The sequence below is a fragment of the Ursus americanus genome, chromosome 26 (assembly GCF_024610735.1).
Source record: "Ursus americanus isolate L20-20 chromosome 26, mUrsAme1.1.p, whole genome shotgun sequence".
Classification (NCBI taxonomy): domain Eukaryota; kingdom Metazoa; phylum Chordata; class Mammalia; order Carnivora; family Ursidae; genus Ursus; species Ursus americanus.
Window position 1 is genome coordinate 20,494,296 of NC_142152.1, and position 18,274 is coordinate 20,512,569.

Here is an 18,274-nt window from a genome sequence, read left to right on the forward strand (position 1 = left end):
TGGGTTTCTGCAGCTGTCGCCACTGCTGCGGACTGGCCCCAAGATATTCCCTGGGGGAGAAGCACCATTTGTCCAGTTGGCACGGGGCCCGGGGACGTTCCTCTAGCTCTCCAGTGGTGATGGCGCAGTGCTGCGCCCATGACAAGGCCTTCCCACCGATAGATGAGTGCTTGAGGGAAGACGCAAGGCACAGCATACACTGAGGGGCCCCACAGGATTATTTCCAGGCCATACTTAATTCCAGACCCCACCTAAACAAGTGTGAGCCAGAGGACTTTTACACATCCTGGGCCGTCTTTCCCCAACCACGTCGAAGCCAGACTGACCCAAAGTTGTCTTCTTCTCTAGGCATAAAGTATATATACATATTTTTAGCCGTTGAGTTTTTGTCCTGCCTTCATAAAAATTCTCTTTGTTGCCTCCATACCCCGCACATTATAATAATATTCCTCATCCTGGGGGCTGCCTGCAAAGGAAGGTAGTCAGAATTTCTGTGGTAGTTGCAGAGCTGGCACTTTGGGTAACTACTTGATGGTCAGTCCACGTGAGTTTTAGGCTGTCAGAACGGGGAGGGAGAGTGGCCTCTGCTTCTCTTTCGGTCCCGAGAGGGAGCCTGGACAGGGGCACTCGGAGCGGGATGGTTTGTGGTGGCTGTGGCATCACAGAGAGCTGGACTTTCTGGCTTTGCTTTGATGACACTGTGAGGGGTGTGTGGTGTGTGTTTGAAGAGCACACCGGCAGAGGCTGGGTGCTGCTTTTCTACTTCCCTTGTGTGCTCCTGGGGCTGCTGCGGGGCGCCTGGCTCTTGGTTTGCCCACCGCTGACAGTCACTGACAGGCAGCTGTTCAGCCGAGGGGGGGGGGTCCTGCGCCTCCTCACCCAGAGGGCTGCCCGCTTGTTGTGCCTTGCAGAAACTCCAGGAGGAAGAGGAGGAGGAGGAGAGCAATGCCAGCAAAGCCCCCACCACTGTGTCTGAGGAGCATCTCTGAGAGAAAAAGGTGGTGGCGACTCAGGGAATGCGGACAGCACTCCCCACCTCTTCCGTCAGCGCTGGAGCAGCTTTTGGAGGGAACAGGCTGGGATATTTGTGGCTTGGACGGCAGTGCCTCTGCCTCCTGGAACCCACTCAAGAGCTTGCATGGGCTAGTTGGGGAAGATGGCACCTTCCACCACAGGCACACTTGATACCCGCCCCTCCCCCTTGTAGGCTGTGGGAGCTGGTGTTGGGAGAAGCTGGTGGAGAATGGTGGTACCTCGTCTTCCCCCTTCACCTCCATCCCGCAAGGAAAGAGCCTGCAAAATTATCACGGAAAGAAAGCTTATTCAGGATATTAACTTTTTCTAGTATCGTAAGACCCTTAGAAGGCCAGTTCTAAGGAGAGGCAGCTGCTCTGGATGAGGGTAATTTTGGGGTCATCACACTGGCTGCTAATGTTCTGTGGGAGAGAAAGCGCCATCAGAAAACTTCAGCACAAACCCATCAGGACTCGGCCTCGCTTCTCCTGCGCTCAGGCTGGGGTCTGTTTCCAGACCCTTTCCTAAGAGCTGATCAAACCAAACATCAATAAACTTGGCAGAAACTTTGCTGTGGCCGCGAAGGAGAAACGCGTGAGGGAGGGCGGCCTGCCTAGGTGTGAGGGCACTTGTGAAGGCCTGAATTTGGGCACTGTGGTAGCTTGACTTGGGGACAGAAAGGTTCTTTTCTATAAAATCTCTGCCCAGGGACTTCTGTGTGTGTGTGTCATAGTGAACTCTGATGTCTTCATGTGGACACTGCCTTGAGAAATTCTGCCACCGGCCTCAGCGCTTCCTTTCTCTGAGGGGAGGGAAATCCCGGCCAACTTCCTGTAACCTTTACTGAAAACTAACTTTGTTTCATTCCACCCTGAGAAATCCACAGCGGCTTCTGAGAGAGGAGAGGAAAGGGCCAGAGGGAAAGGTGGCCCTTGAAATGGGAATCGAGTCAGCTTGCATTAAGTGTCTCCTGCCTCTGGAGGGGATTGTATTCGCACATCCACCTCAACTCCCCATTCCCTTCCAGCAATCATCTTTTAACAGATATGGTGAATTTAAAGGGATTCCCTTTAAACCAATCCAGGGTGACCTCCTTTCCTGCCCAGCCTGCTGTCTGGCTCTACTCACGGGCTGAGGTAGCGTCCCCTGAAAAATAAGACATTTTAGTCATTTCTCCTGCATCGAGTAGCTGTGATCATGACCATGGTGCTGTTTGGCTGTGGCCACTGCCTGCTCTCGGCATCTAGGGGCAGCCTGGGTTGGCAGGAGGGCCAGGGTGCTTGGGCCACTGCTGGAGGGGAGCCAGGTGTGCATGTGTGTGTGCGTGCGTGCGTGTGTGTGTGTGTAGACATTCCGGATGTTCTGTGTGTAATAGAAGTTCACGCTTCTGGTGGGAGGAGTGATGGGAGGTGGAAGACAGGTGGAGAGGAAGCATGTCTTGCTTTTTGATACGGAGAAAGGTGTTTACTGTTCAGCTCCTTAAAACTTTTTAACAGAATGTTTACCAGATTATTCATTCCTTTATTTTAAAAACATAATTTGTATTTTCTATTTGTAAAACCAGATGTTTTAAGACAATAAAAGATTCTTCAAGTGGTCTGCCGTGTCATTAGGTGGGGCCTGAGATTCTTGTTCATTTCTGAGGCCTGGGCAGACGGTTTGGGAGGGGCCTGGGGCTAGAGGTGGGTCCTGTTGACAGATGTGACCCTCCCAGTGGGCTACTTTTCAAAGCCAAGGCTGTAAAAGCGAACGTCAGCCTCTGTGGTGCCTTGCACGCCACCACCCCCACGTGAGCCTGCCTGCCTCTGGGGCTGCGTACACACTGTTGTCTCTGGCTCTGCCTCCAGTGTGGCTGAGGTGTTTGTCCTACAACCACACCATCCTGCCCTGGCCAGAGTCCCTGCTTTTCGCCTCTGCCCTTCTGCGTTACCATTTTTCTTCTGAACTGTCCGACCTACTGCCGCTTCTCCCTTCCCAGGCGTGTTCGCCTTACGCTGTGGCTTGGACATGCTGCTGCTATCCGTTTTCTGTATGTTTCTTTCTTAGTAAATGCACGGTGCCTGTGGCTTTGGCACCACTGTCTGTTAGCAGTTCTTGGCTGGAGGGACGAATTCTGCTTTAAATCAAGGGAGCCAATGATAATATTCAAGATGTGTTCTATTCTAAATCATCTCTTGAGATCCTTTGTGTCTTGTCTTTGCTTATCTGGAATTACATTTCTATGGCGCATGCTTAGAGGGTCCAAGTCCAAACCACGCATGCTTTCATTCACTTGCTTAGGGGGCTCCATGTGGGTCTGCACTCACATGCTAACTCTGTAAGATCACTGCTTTTCTTACTACCTCTTGACCATAGTTGGTGAGTGAGGGGTAGTCCATGCCACTGAGCTCTTTTTCTAGATGTAGTGTGGGGATGAGGCACGGTATCACTGCAACCACTTTCGGCGCCATGGAGGAATCCAGCCTGAGGATGAAGCCAACATAGGAGGGCAGGGCTGAGTCCTGATCCAATAATTCCTGAAGCCTATAATCTTAATGTTTCAGTTTTGTGAGCCAACATTATCTTTATTGTTTAAGCTAGTTTATGAGTTTGTTCCTTTCACCTAAAGAGCCTTAACTGATAGAGAATTCCCGATGTGTTTAAGTATCCTCAACTTCAAGCTTCCTGACATGCCCTTGCAAGTCCCCTGCCCCCCTTCCTGACCTAGCCTCTTACCTTCTGCTTCCTAACTTCACTACAAGGATCTTAACTCCTTGAACAAATGGTTCCTACCTTCTGCCCTAAACGCCTGCCTCATATATGAGGACATGGGATACCTGGGCATTCAAGGCTCAGTTCGGATCCCATCTCCCCAGGGAGGCCTTTCCTGACAATGTAAATCATCCACCCCCTACCCTCCTGATCACAGTACCGTGTTTTCTAGAGTTCTTACTGTCTGAAGTTGTTCTTTCGTGTGTTGCTTTGTTGTCTGTTTCCTTGACTACAGTGTATGGGCCACAGGAACAGAGACATTGCCTGGGTCATTATTTTGCTTGGGTCATCATTTTGCCTGGGTCATCGTTTCCTTTCCCAAGTGTCTGGCATGGACTTAAGTGTTCAATAAGTACTTTGTTGAAATAATGAATGGGTTCTTGAGTCTACACGCAGTGTGTGGGCCCAGCCAGTGACGAGCCCCTCAGGATTGTGTCTGGAGGGCAACTATCTGCTCCAGTCCATTATCTTGGGGTTTCATGTTCTCCTTTCTGTGGTCAGGCAGCTGTTTCTTCTGTGCTGTTTTCTGTCTCTGCTTTCTCAAGAATCTTTCTTTCTTAGGAAGAAAACAAGAAAGGGTCCTGACTGTTCAGTTGTGAACTCAGAATTTTGAAGGTGGGGAAGGAGAGACAGATTGGACTTCAGGAGAAATGAACAAGTGACAAGAGGGGCCAGAGGCAGCCAACTGTGCCTGGGTCCTTGAGCTGTCCTACTCATTACGGTGTATTTGATCAGCAAAAAGCTGCGATCCTATGCTCGGAGAGGGCAGGAGTGCTCTTGGCTTAGGGGAGGTCAAAGTACAAGGACTGATCCAAGCGGAGGGTTTTTCTATTTATTACAAAATTTGTTACACAAATACAGCTGACCGGAAGGTCTAAAAACAGCCCAGACTCTTCCAACCCTGATCCACTTGTAGACACAAGTATATGAGCCATGCTTACAGGGGAGCCCTTCTTAGAAGAACTGCCTATTCCTCGGATGGTTCAGAGTCTTGGGTCCAGCAGCAGAGAGGAGCCCAAGCTGGGAGGGCGACCTCCTGAAGCAGCCCTTGGTGGCAGCTGCTCTGGATGACGCAGCAGCTGTAAGTTTCATAGTTCAGTGTTCCCACCACACAGGTCAGAGGAAGGGATGAAAATAAATGGGAAAAAAGCTGAAGGTTGGCAAAAGGATCCTGGAAGAGTCTGTAGGTAGGGGAAGGGCACACGGGGGGTTTCTGAGGTGCTGGAAATTTCTTGATCTGGGTGACGGTACAGAGTATTCAATTATTTAAAATGATTCTTTCCATTGTACGTACACATTATATACTTTTCTGTATGAAGGTTGTATCTTCAAAATTTTTAAGTGTAAGAAAAACCTCAAACCTAAAAGGGTAGCAGTGGTAAGGGCGCTCAGGATGATACAGAAAAGAAATGAAAGAGGAGGGAGGATGAAGGAAGGGGACAGCAAAGGTGGAAGACGAAGTCTCGGAGGTGGTAATGCCGGCCTTAGTTTCTCTTCTTCTGTCTGGATACTGGTTCTACTTCTAGGTACCGGAGCCCAACCAGCATACCCAGGATTGAGAAGCCTTAAATAAGAGAAAAGATGGGTGGCTGACATTGGCACAGCACTTTCTTACACTCCCGTATGTCTGCTCTCCTGCCCCCGGCCCTAGGGTGCAGTTCCCGTGGGAGGCCCGGGGGTCGGATGCTTACTTGCCACCATCAGGGGTGCCAGGACGCCAATCGTGGGAGCTGCGGTCCCAAAGACAAACAACTCGGAGAGGAAGTGCCCCAGGGCGAGGAGGAAGGTCCAGAGTGTGATGTGGTACAGCCTACAAGGGAGCAGACAGACACGGGAACTGGAGGCCTGTTCGTTCAGTGCAGGGGACAAACAGTGGTGAGATTGCTCGCGCGCGCACACACACGAATCCAAACCCCACAACTGACTATGGCTAAAGGAAAAGGAGACTTGGGCCCGAGAAAGACTTGTCTGCTCGATCACACCAATTTACCCTCTACTAGGGCAAAACTGAAGGTTTCAACGGCTAGACTGAGAGGAGAACGGTCCCAACATCCACGGTGGGTCTCCAAGTTGTAGCAAGGTGGTGAAGCCAGCCACAGCAAAGCAGAGTCTGGGTTGTGGCACTCCTAGCAGTATAGATAGTTGGGGGTCAATCACGCTTACATATTCTACTTACTCAAATTGGCTTGGCTCTGTCGTCCAAGCCCACCTGGCAGGTGTGGGGCCACGGGCTGGTCAACGCCCATAGGATGGATGCCACAGAATGAAGGGCCTGAATGAGGCATAAGCAGCAAGGACCTCTATGGGGCTTTTAGATGCTCTTGCCACCTGGGCTGTTGTGGTTTTGTGTCTTAGCCCAGGAACACCATCAGGTGGAGGACACAGTGATAACCTCATGGGAAGAGAACGTGTTCCTCAGTTTTGATGAAGAGGTGGAGAGGAGACAGGTTATAGGATGACTGACCACTTGGATTGGAGATATCTTTTTTTTAACTATGACATTTAAAAAATTATGAAATATTTCAAATGTACAAAAAATTGTTGATGATAGAATACTATAATTAACCTGTAGGTAACCAATACCCTGCTCCTTCCAATTTGGATGTTTGGACATTTTTGCTTCAGATACTTGTTTCTAAGAAATAAAATATATTACAGATATCAGTTAAAGCATTCTATGTATCCTTATCCCACCCGGATCCCATTCCCCTCCCTCCCTGCTCCCTAGAAGGAACCCCTATGTTAAATTTGATTTTTATCATTCCTGTGCATGTTTTTATACATTTAGTAAATATGTATGTATGGGTGTTGATTTTGAATTTCTGGTTAGGGAGGAAATAGAATCAGAGTGTATATCAGAAGAACATGGACCACAGTCCCAGGTTAAAAAAGGCTAGAAACAGAAGTCCGCATTTGTGGCTATTCTGGGTTGGAAGAAGGGGAAATGACTGGGTGATAATGACATTAGTCTCATTCCAAAAGCACAGCAAATGAAAAATACACCTCTTATACCCATCAGCAGTTTGTCATGATAAAGGTCTTTAAAAGGATTATTTAATTCTTACCCCCTCTCAGTCAGCCTGAGGGGTAGAACAGATATACTAGTCTCATTTTATACATAAAGAGACCAAGATGCAGAGAAGGTGAACAGCTGATCCCTGAACAACGTGGGTTTAAACAGCATGGGTCCGCTTATGTGTGGATTTTTAAAGATAAATTGTAGTACACTACTGTAAATGCATTTTCTCTTCCTTAATGGTTTTAATAACATTTTCTTTTCTCTAGCTTACTTTATTGTAAGAATACAGTGTCTAACACATAACATACAAAATATGTCTTAATCGACTTTCTTATCAGTAAGGGCTTCTGGTCAGTAGTAGGCCATTAGTAGCTAAGTTTTGGGGGAGTCAAAAGCTATACGCAGATTTTCAACTGTTGGGAGCCGGCGCCCCTAATGCCCATGTTATGTTGTTCAAGGGTCAACCATATAATGAACTTGCAGCTACAAAAATAGTTAGTAACAGAACTGAGACAAGAGCCCATTTTCTTGTTTTCATTCTTGGGCCCCAGGCTGTTTCCACTAAACCATACTGCTTCCCAAAATACGTGTCAATGTAGAACGAGTCAAGCCATAGTTTCAAGTTAAAAAACAAACAAACAAACAAAATTGGAGATCACAGGGTTAATAGCCCTGTTTCAAATCCCACTTGAATCTGTCTTCCTTAGTTCAAATTAATTGGGTCTCTAACATGGAGATCTGCAAACTCAGGAATGAAAATCATTACCTCCCAGGGCTGCTAGGAGACTTAATCAAGGTCACGTAGATGAAAGCTCCCGGCATAATCAGAGGTGCTCAGTAAATGTCATTACCTCCTCTTTTCCCAAATGCTGAGAGCTTAGATACGACAGAAAAATATTTTAGTGTGAAGGTGACATTTTGGTGGCCTTGGCCAGTGACCTGAGCAAACTTTCCCCTTTTGATGGTGGTGAGGATGGTTGGAAAGAAAGTTCGAGCCCCCTCCAGTGGTCAGCACAGGTTACAGCATGATCTAGACAAGAAGCTATGGTTGTCTGCAAAGTTTCCACCCTAGTCCGAGTTCCCCAGAGAGGCTGGTCTCTTTGGATCCTGGGTTCTCTTTCACCCTCACCTACTGAGCCTGCATAAGCATGCAGCAGTTGACTTGTGGGTTCCTTTTTTCATGGATTGTGATTTCTGTTCATTCCTACTTCCTAAGGAGGAATGTGAGGATAAGGTATATGTGGGTGGCTGCTCTAAAAAGAGCACACTACTCTACTTCTTTAGTAGAAGAAGGGCTGATTCTTTAGTAGAGAAGTAAAGGGGTATGATGCAGGCCACTGGATCATGACACTGCCAGCTGCTATTCACTTGCAAAGAATTTTCAAACTGTAAAGACCTCTGATGCCTATTATGTTTTTTTTTTTTTAGGCCTGGAAAGAATAGGACCATTTATTATCCACCTTCTAGGCTAATGTATGAAAATTAACAGGTCTCCAAGGGGAGGACCACACTGGGTATGCCTAGCACCTGATTTCCTACGAAAGGATGCTATGCTCTTCCTTCCCTTACATACGTCTTATTGTGGATGTCGATGGCACAGAGGCAGCGAATCACTGATGACAGCAGCGTCCAGATCCCAAAAGTCCGAGCTTGGAGGCCATTCACTGTAGAGCAGAAAAAAGCAAGAGTGTCGAGAGGGGAGAGTTAGGGTTCCCTCCAAACTCTTCTTACTTCACTGGTGGTTCACGGGAGGCAGGCTGCAGAGCCTGAACTCCCTTTGGCTGGACAGAGGGGAGGCTCTGGTGCTGCACATGGCAACCAGTAGGAATGGAAGGAATCCCAGCCTGAGAACCGCCCAGCTCCTCTTCAAATGTCTACAGTTGGGCAGGGGCGTTTTAAGAGTAGAAACCCAAGAAAGAGCCCACTTAGGCAATAACTCCTGACTGTAGCAGTTTCTACCTCTGTCCTGGAAGCCACGCTGGTGCTGGTGATGTCCAGCACGTCTAGATGAAGACACGTCTGGGGGAATGTTGCAGACAGTCGAGCGTCAATACGAGATGCCTGCGAGGTCAGTAAACTTTCGAGGCGGATGCAGGAGAGAACTCAGAAATCCTGGGACAGAGCCAGATGCTCAGTCTGGTCTTGAAGAGACTTAAGTCTTCTCCTGAATCCAGATCTATATTATGTAAACAAAGGCCACACCGGGCTGGTTTCCTGTGCACTTGGTACTGGAACAAAGCACTGCTTCTTTGGTGTTTGCTGAGGCCACGTCACTCTTGGTGAGCTTTGTTCTGCTGTATTAAATATCTTGTCCTGAAAGTATTGATCACAGTCTACCACAGCAGTGGTTCTTGACCCTGAGTGTTTGTTATAGTCAACTAAAGAAGTTTTATGAAATTACCAAGTCCTGGATACCAGATCAATTAAATCATACTCTTTGGAGGTAGGCCCTGGGAGTAAGTATTTTCTAAAAATACTTTCTCCCTGGGTAATTGTAATGTACAGCCATTTATCTAATGCATCCTGGGACGAGGAATGCCAAAACAGTGAAAGCAAAGATACTTCCTTTGCTGGTCTACTGAGCAAGAGAAATTTCAAGGGACAAGACTGATAACTGAAAGGTCTATTTTTTTTTTTTTAAGATTTTATTTATTTATTTTTGAGAGAGAGAGAGAGCACACACGCACAAGTGGGGGGAGGGGCAGAGGGAGAAGAAGGCTCTGAGCCTGATGTGGGACTTGATCTCAGGACCCCAGAATCATGACCTGAGCTGAAGGCAGATGCTTACCCAACTGAGCCACTCAGGTGCCCTGAAAGGTCTATTAATGTCTACTTGGGCTTAAAGGATTTCCCATCCTTTGGAAAACCATACAGTGATACCAATTCCACAACGTCGAAGACCTTTAGATGATAGTAAGGTGAGAAACAATTCCACATGTCAACCAAATATCTAGTGGTTGGCCCCGGGAGGCTACATTCTATAAACCAATTTGATAGCTCTTCTGATGAAAAGGCTGAGGAAATAGCTCTAGTTAGAGAGACACAAAAGTGGAATATTTCACCAACCCCAGGCAGGTTAGGTATCAGGTGAAATTCTATGGAATGCTCCAGAACACTGCTAACATCGGCATCTCAGTACCATGAGAGCCTCCAGATCATGAGGGCGGAGGCAGTCTCTACTTCCAGGCTGGAGACAACAACCCCGTCCCCCTGCCAGTTCTTCGGCTCAGCTATGTGTCCTTGAGTAAACTGCATAACCCCTGGGCTTTTCTGTCAACTTTAAAGGACTAGACCAGGTAATCTCTACAATCCTGTGAATCTGCACAGGGTTCCTGGACATCAGAGGGCAGCATTTGAGGGGGAAACGGTGGAACCGTCCTACCCACTTTTCCAGGTACTTTACTCCTATTGAGCTTTGTTCAAAGTGAGCCCCAGCCTACTTAGATTCATTTTGCACGGAGATGTTGCAGAAAAACGAGCTAGGTCAGAGCCTGAATCTGGGTTAGCTATAAATGCGACACAGAACTGTCAGCTGCGTGAAATGGTGCTGCGGCTCAAACACTATTATCCCACACATCAGTGCAAGGAAGCACAAGCTGAAATGTGAAAATACTCTCGGCAGGGAGGCTCAAGAAACTGGGAAAGGCCACCAGAGGCCTTCTACGTTTCATTCTGGGACACTAGCTCAGAGGAATTTTGGATATCTTCTCAGGGACTCTTCACGGTTTGGGAAGACCTTGGGTTAGTAACTCCCCACCTGCAACACGGAATAAACTGTATGTGGTACAACCTAGCTTCTGAAGAGGACTGAAATAATATGAAAAGCTTTTTTTACAGCTTTCTAGTGGGGCACCCCAGAGTCGCCAAATAAGTCTCTTTTCTCACCTGCCCTTGTAATACTTTTTGTATTGCCTGTAATACGCAAATGACAGCATAAAATGGGCGAAAAGGTATTCAGACAAGCTTGGGAGGAAAAAGGGCCAAGTGCTATCCGCAAAGTCTATTATTCCAATGGCCAATAAAGGTTAGATTAGCCCACCTCAGAATTACCTGGGAAGTTATAGAAAAATAGACTTGGGCCCCACTCAGCGGATGGAAGTTTCAAGAAGTTTGGAGAAGAAAACGGGCACCTGTGCTGTGTGTTTGTTTTTAAACTTCCTAGCTTGTTTTTAGGGACAGCCTGGTCTGGCATCCACCATTTGGGGCCACTCCCATGAAGGATACAGTTCTCTGATTTCTTACCAAGATCTGGCTTGCCTGTGTAGAGCTTTTCATAGAGAAAGGTGTGGTCTCGGAAGCTCTGCAGCGTGTTCCCCATGGCTATGATGGACACCATAACCAGCCAGCTTCGTAACACGTTCAAGAAACGGCTCATGACTTCCCTCCAACCCGAGAGGGCTTTTTGCCTTGGGAACAAAACAGCAGTTAGCTTACTTCAACCATAAGCTCTCTGACTTGGGTAGTTAACTTGTATCCCACTCCCGAGGGCTATACTAAGCTTATCTGGGCACTCTCTTTGTGAATTCCTTTCCAAGTCCCTGAAGTTCGCCCACTCTCAGTTATCTAAACAGACTATTCTTACTTCACCGGGTTAGCACACTGCCTGGATATTTACCCTAAGCCAAAGGGTGCTTAACGTTTACCTAGAGTGGAAAGGGCTAAATAACGCAGTGCCTGGAAATGGTAAAGCCAGCCAAAAATAATGGAGAAAAAAGGGAACAAAGAAGAGGTGTACAAATATTACTATCAGGTAATAAAATGGACTTCTGTGTAAGACTTAGAGAAATTGGTCTTGATATTTAGTCACACTAGTAGTGGTGAATCAACAGTATACTTTGCAGTAAGTGGCATAGTACTTATTGTCTAAGCAGCTTCTCCACAATGTTAGGCTAAATCAGAACGCTTCTCTCTTGGCTGGAATCAGTTCTTTAACATCTTTATTCTAGCCTAGTTTTTTATGTCATTCCCTTGTCATGCAAGTGGCTCAAGGTGACTATAAATCTATTAACAGATATCTGTCTGGCTATTGATGACAGAGCCTTCCAAGCACATAAAAGCTTATACATTTGAGCGGAATCTATGGAGCGAGGGCAATTTACACTCTCAGGTGTTCTCTACTCTGGTTCTCAGGTAATCCATGCTCCACAAGCTAGAACAATATACAGGTTAAAAGTAAATAAACTTCTGTGACTTGAGAACTAGCATGACAATTATGTAGAGAAGGAACGAACAATGTTGGCGTTGGGTTGCAAGAGAAATTATGATAGCTAACAGGTATCAGGCATTTGTCTATGTCATGCACTGTGCCAAGCACCTAACATAAATGGTCTCATTTAAGCCTTAAACAAGGTGGGCAGGCACTATTACTCTTTCCATTTGACAGATAAGGGTTGGCACAGAAACGTTAAGTGATGTGCTTGAGGTTACGCAGTTAACTCATGGCAGAGCTGAGATACAAACCGTGCTCTGCGATAGTGCCTCACTGTCTGAGAATATTTTGATGAAGTTTCTATTTTGAAGGAAGACAAGCACACTATATCCACTTCTGTCTTGAAGTTGTATACAAAATACAACAACATTATGTACTTTTTGTTTTTCAAAAAGCTTAGATGAACCCTTGAAGAGCAATGTTTTCAATAAACTTGATTGATTTATTTATTTTTTAAAAGATTTTACTTATTTGAGAGAGAGGGAGAGGGAGAAATGGACTCCCCCCTGAGCAGAGAGCCCGATGCGGGGCTCGATCCCAGGACCCTGAGATCACGACCTGAGCTGAAGGCAGACACTTAACCGAATGAGCCACCCAGATGCCCTCAATCAACTTGATTTAAATAAAAGTCATGTAGATAAAGAATTGAATAATAGAATTACTTCTCATCTTCATTGTAGTGTTGGTAGTTTTTTGGTTTTTTTTTGGTTGTCTTTTGCTTTCCCCACAGTTTATCTGTTGTCAGGTTAACTTCTTGGGCCTGAAGTGGTGATAAACCATCAGGCTTCCTTTGTCACTCTGGTGGAAGTTGCAGTGCAGTCTTATGCTACCCAGCTGAAATAAATATTAAAGTCAGCCATGGCCTCAGGCAGTGTGAAGCACTAAAAAGAAAAGAAAAGAAAAAAACAACCAAAAAAAGAGCTCTAGAGGAGGAAGAGGAATCCCTCAGGGAATGGTAGATCACAACAATGGACCGACCTCACTGAAGTCCAGAGAGAAGAGAGCTTTACTAGAAATCAGAAGCGGTCAGGGCATGGGCCAAGATCCCCTCATCCTCATTTTTCCCCATTTCTCAATAGGTGACTCAGGCCTTCTCCTCCCAGGGTCAGAAAAGCCATATGGACGGCTCCCCTCTTTGAGAGAACTTATGCCCATTTCATGGTAGCTCTTAGAAATCCCAACAGATAGCTGATAAGGGCAGAGCCTGACCACTCTTCCGAACTGCTCTACCAAATCCCTCAACTCCATTTCCCTAAAGCTTTAGGGCCTCCTAAAGTATCTAACATCTATTCTCAAATTTTGGCCTGGCCTGGCCCAGCAAAGGTGTGGTGTTTAAACTAGTCAGGAGGGAGGTCCTATCCTTCCACATTTTGTAGCTGTGCAATCCTGGGTGAGAAATCTGCAAAATGGAGCTTTCAAAATACCTATCTCAAGGGTTACTGTGAGAATTACATGAGAAAATGAAAAGGTTCCTTGCCCTGTGCTGGGCTCCTAGTGGCTGGTCATTCGTTCATTCATTCATTGGTTCCCCGAACCTACCAAGCCTTCTTCATCTTCATAGTCCCAGCTCCCCCTTCCCAAGGGTTCTCGAACCCCTTGCTCCTCCAAAAGGTTGCTTCCAGGGATCTTCCTTCCATCTCACCTCCATTTTTCCAGACTCTCCCTATCCTCTCAATCAGATGCCACAAAAACGCCTCCCTCCCTTTTCTCCCCCACACTCTCTGTACCTGGTGACCGGACCCCCACCACAGCAGCGGCAGCACCAGCTGGAGAAGCGGTAGCGGCGACGGCGGCGGCGGCAGCAGCAGCAGCAGCAAAGCCCCAAAGCAGATTCAGCGAGTAGTCCACCTGAGCCATTTGTCCTCGCCCCCGCCCACAGCCCGGCTCCAGGATTGGGTCGTTTCCGTCAGTCTTCGCTCTGATTGGCTGCTCCGCTTTTGCTCGAGCAGGAGATGGGGCGTGAACCCCTTTACTGCCAATCAGTGGTTGCCGCTGTCCAAGCTTCACAGCGGGTACCGCCGCTCACGCAGTAAACCCTCTTGTTGAGCGTGGCGGAAGAATTCCAGGGCTGGAGTCAACCCTTTACGAGTGGAGGGAAAAAGAGCGGAAAAAGAAGTCTAGACTTCTGCTGAGAGCAAAGCTCTGCGCCCGCGTTGCGCGGCGGTGACGACATTCCTTCGCGCCCGCAGCCGAGCGTTGTCAGCGCGGGGTGGCGGGCGCCTGCGCAGTGGCTCCGAGCGGGCGGTTGCTTGTTGGTTGTTGTAGTAACGGGGGAAGCAGCCGTCGGCGGCGGCCGTGAGCCCTGCTGGGGAAGGAGGAGGGAGGTAGGCGCAGAGCGCGGTCCCCGCTGGCCCGCCCGGAGTCATGGGAAGATGAGACAGGTAAACGCCTGCGCCGGCGCGCTCCCCTACGCGAGGGAGGTGAGCTCCCGAGTCTGGGCGGGCGCCGGCCGCTACACTTCCCTCTCGGAGTCCGGGAGTAGCTGTTGGCTTCCGGGCGCGCTGGGCTGAATCGCTGCGGCGGAGTCATCCCTGTCCTTCGCTTGGGGAGCATTTGAGGACCTACCTGGGATTGGGGTGAACCGGGGGTGGGGCCGAGGGGCTGATCCCTTTAGGGCGAGGACGCTTCTTGGGCGAGTGTCCTTAATCTTCTTCCGATCTCCGTGTCTCTCTCCAGACTCTGCGGGCAGTCTGGGACAGGTTTGGCATCTCTTCCTTGCTTAGAGGTTTTGCTTGTTTTAATTTAAAGGACTTCCCAACATTTGGGAAAGATCGAGAAATCCTGTTGGGAATCCTCGGAAGAACTCCTTTGAAGTTATTAGATATTACCCATTCCGCTGAAGATCTGTAGAGATCATTATCGGGATCGGCGGGTTTTTGTCCCGTTTACGATCTTACCATATTTTGAATGCATAACAAAACAAGATTTGCAAAGATAGACATCAGAGGGTTATCTCTGAGTAATAGGGTTATGGTAAATAGCTAATTTTAATGTCTATGAGATTCAAGTCATAGTTTGTGATTTTTAGTAAGGGAGAATAATTTTTGAGAGTGGAAAGACAGTGTTTTTGTTTGTTTTTTGTTCTTTTTCAGCTATTTATCACCTTGATTCAGGAGAATATATTTTTTAGTTTAGTGGTTGAATTTGTTTTAGAGAAATATGAAGGCATTTCAGCTGTGTGCTTATCCTAGTGTCTAAAGAAATATTTTCAAGGGTCCTAAATCTTGAGTTTTTGTTTTTAACCCAGGTTAAGCTTTTCTAGCAAGGAGTCTATGTTTTAGTCAATCAGCCACTTACGTCGGACTTTCCTAGAAGCTAATCCTTGTTAGGTTTAGCATATAAAAGAAAAACGAGAAGCTCAAATTTAGTAACAACTCTTTAAATACATGGAGGACAGACAGTATGTTTTTGAAAAAAAAAAAACACCTTGATTTTTGTGGCGTAAGTGATAGAAGCACTGTGATAGAAGGTAAGCTTCTAGACATTGGACACCGTTTAGGTAAACATTCATATTTGTTACTTGGAAGATCAATAGCAATAATCAACAAATAGAAAATGCCATTGTGTTTCAAATCATTTGGCTTTCTTGCAGGAAACAGTGCCACCTAAATTGTTTGATCCGGTGAATCTGCAAGGAAAGGTCTCCGAGGCCCCCATCTGCTGACTGCATGACAAACCCTAAAGGAAATGCCAGTCGTGATGGCCCGGGACCTGGAGGAAACAGCATCGTCCTCAGAGGATGAGGAGGTGGTAAGCCAAGAGTAAGTAAGAGCGAGCCTGGTTTTGACCCTTTGCCTTTAGGGTGGAAAATAATTCTCTTTTACTTGTACCTTCTTTTACGCAGTCCTTCCTTTGGTATAGTTTGACTCTGGCTTTAGTATTTATCCACGATCTAATCCAAGATTTTATGAATTGGTCACCATTGGCTATCTGAAATGAGAGAAGGCTCTAGATATTGCTTTTTGTGAACTCTTGTTTGGAGCTCCTAACATAGGAGACTTTTAAATTTGTAGATATTCAAGCAAAGGAGGTCTCCAAACTCTGTGAGATAGGTTATGTTATTTTCTCAAAAGCCTTTACAATGACAGAATGCTCGTATATAGAGAGGTCAAGTAATGTACCAGAGTAACTGTGGGACAGTACATTAGAATTCTCTAACCTGTGCTGTGCCATTGAACCACATTGCTTTCCTGAGTTGTTCTAGGTAAGAGTCTAGCTTCTTGATAGCTGGATTCTCATAACAATAAAAATGAATGATGATAATAAGTGCAGCTTATCATTTAGCATAGACAATTGTAAGGGCCTTAACTGATGTGTCTCATTTAATCTGAAGATGTTATTATTCCCACTTTAGTAAGCTTAGCCTCACAAAGATCAAAGAACTTTTTCAGGGACTCAGAGAGAGTAAGGGATGGTTTGAGATTCAGACCGAGTTTTTGTGGATTTTGAGGCACTTCGCTATTTTGCCTCCGTTAGCATTATTACTTGACACAGAGAACAAAGAGAGAGTCTGACTTAGAGTTAAGATTAGTTTCTAAGATTCTCTGTGAGTCCTTTTGGATATGTGTGTGCTATGTAACCTGAAAAGTTGGGATAATACCTCCAAGGCTGTTTTGTAGGGGAATGGTAGGGGCCAAATAGAATGATATGTATGAAATTACTTTTTAAATGATGAAGTGCTATATAAATGTTAAGGCATTATTCTTACTGGCTTTAATTTTGAATTTAAAGTGCATTTCTTATTATAAAGTAGAAGATAACATTATTTGATGTAACTAGAAAAAATTATTGAATCATTCATAAAGCTTTGGGAAGGGTTTCTCATCACTGTTAGGTCATGGAAAAGAAAAGAGATTTGACATTATATTTGGGTCAGTCTTATTTGGGATAATTAAATGGATAATTCCCTCTGGTCACTTTATGTTCTTGTGACTTTTTGCTTTCTGTGTGCTGCCTCTTACCTAGTTTATAAAATTTTTAACTTCTGCAAGCTTCAGTCTAATTTCAAGATCATTCTTTTACTTCATGACTGTTTCTTTTATTAGTGGGCTTATGAGTTGGGTCTGATGAGTATTAGGGTGAACTCTATGAAATTGCTGTTTTGGTAAATTAAAACTAGTCAAATACTGACAATTTCAGATTTTCAACCTAATATTGTAGTGGGTACTTGGTAAATACTTTCCACCTGAGTGACCAACAGAACAAATAAATAAATGGAAATTTTATGCTGTAGATCATCTTAGAGCAGGGGTTCTTAACTTTTTTTATGCCATGTATTCCTTATCAGAATAATATTTTTAGGTGCTTAAAATGTATATCATTGCAGATAATACCAATTACATTGAAATGCAGTTATTAAAATTAAAAAAACCCAACTTGTGATATGGTAATATGTGCTTTTTTAATTAATGCATTAAACAACAAGATTAATCATTTAAAACATGGGAAAGTTAAATTTTACTTTCTAAAGACAGCAGCATGAAGATTGTTTTTGCTCGTTTGCATAAGCTCATCACCCTGTGGGGTAATCTTTTTTTTTTTTTTTTTTAAGATTTATATATCCATTTTAGAGAAGGGGGGGTGGAGGGAGAGGGAGAGTGAGTCTCCAGCAGATTCTGTGCTGAGTGGGGAGCCTGACTCGGGGCTCGATCTCACCATCCCGAGACCACAACTTGAGCTGGAACCAAGGGTCGAACACTCTGTGCCACCCAGGCGCCCCGACCCTGTGCGTGTAGTCTTTGGTTAGCACTTATAAGGGGGGAATATTGGGAAGCATCATCGGTGTCTGGACCACCGCTGTGACGTGTCACCATTTGGCATCTGAATGATTGGGAGGACAGCTGCCAAGTCATTGTGCAGCCTCATCATGCCAGATGAGGAAGGCACAGGTGATTGTGTGGCAAGTTTAACAAGTACCATAACTTAGAAGTCGTGGTAAATGTAAATGATATTTTGAGATATCTGCAACAACTGTAATATGGTATTAAAAATATAATTTCAGGGGTGCCTGGGTGGCGCAGTTGTTAAGCATCTGCCTTCGGCTCAGGGCGTGATCCCAGCGTTCTGGGATCGAGCCCCACATCAGGCTCTTCCACTAGGAGCCTTCTTCTTCCTCTCCCACTCCCCCTGCTTGTGTTCCCTCTCTAGCTGGCTGTCTCTGTCAAATAAATAAATAAATAAAAATCTTTAAAAAAAAAAATAATTTCAGACAGTCTCAAAGGCACGGATAATGCTTTGTTGCCTATATTCATAATTGAGAAATGGCTAAATTTCTAGTAGAA

General features: G+C 45.9%; 3 protein-coding genes across 20 annotated transcripts in view; 2 read left to right on the forward strand and 1 right to left on the reverse strand.

The window, feature by feature from the left end:
* FLVCR2 (FLVCR choline and putative heme transporter 2) overlaps nucleotides 1–4,687 on the forward strand; it is a 52,774-nt gene extending 48,087 nt beyond the window's left edge. Inside the window, exon 10 of the mRNA XM_045807779.2 lies at nucleotides 912–4,687. Within this exon, the coding sequence (XP_045663735.1) occupies nucleotides 912–989 (78 nt within the window). The 3' untranslated portion in view covers nucleotides 990–4,687. The remainder of the gene's footprint in view (nucleotides 1–911) is intronic.
* A 421-nt stretch (nucleotides 4,688–5,108) lies between these two features.
* On the reverse strand, nucleotides 5,109–13,874 carry ERG28 (ergosterol biosynthesis 28 homolog). Of its 2 annotated transcripts, XM_045807784.2 has the most exons (6): nucleotides 13,721–13,853; nucleotides 12,656–12,827; nucleotides 11,027–11,190; nucleotides 8,358–8,448; nucleotides 5,457–5,575; nucleotides 5,109–5,329 (listed from the first exon to the last, which is right to left on the reverse strand). In XM_045807784.2, exons 3-6 carry the CDS (start codon nucleotides 11,157–11,159, stop codon nucleotides 5,250–5,252), a joined length of 423 nt encoding a protein of 140 aa, XP_045663740.1. In that variant the 5' UTR covers nucleotides 11,160–11,190; nucleotides 12,656–12,827; nucleotides 13,721–13,853; the 3' UTR covers nucleotides 5,109–5,249. The 2 variants fall into 2 exon arrangements, with proteins under 2 accessions (XP_045663740.1, XP_045663739.1); XM_045807783.2 differs by lacking the exon at nucleotides 12,656–12,827 and having other exon boundaries at nucleotides 13,721–13,874.
* Nucleotides 13,875–14,180: 306 nt separating this feature from the next.
* TTLL5 (tubulin tyrosine ligase like 5) overlaps nucleotides 14,181–18,274 on the forward strand; it is a 276,284-nt gene continuing 272,190 nt past the window's right edge. For all 17 annotated transcript variants that reach the window (XR_015721823.1, XM_045807764.2, XM_045807766.2 and 14 more), the window contains exons 1-2: nucleotides 14,181–14,374; nucleotides 15,586–15,754. Coding sequence is in view for 16 of the 17 variants with exons in the window: in XM_045807764.2 (XP_045663720.2) it covers nucleotides 15,681–15,754 (74 nt within the window). In the remaining variant the exon portion in view is untranslated. The remainder of the gene's footprint in view (nucleotides 14,375–15,585; nucleotides 15,755–18,274) is intronic.

Bases quoted from the DNA above. Each gene is read 5' to 3' on its own strand.
- ERG28 (XM_045807783.2), bottom strand. From the start codon at position 11,159: ATGAGCCGTTTCTTGAACGTGTTACGAAGCTGGCTGGTTATGGTGTCC. The intron at 8,449-11,026 runs GTAAGAAATCAG...TCTGCTCTACAG, and splicing joins CACAGGCAAGCCAGATCTTG to TGAATGGCCTCCAAGCTCGG. The intron at 5,576-8,357 runs GTATGTAAGGGA...GCTCCCTTGTAG, and splicing joins ATCGACATCCACAATAAGAC to GCTGTACCACATCACACTCT.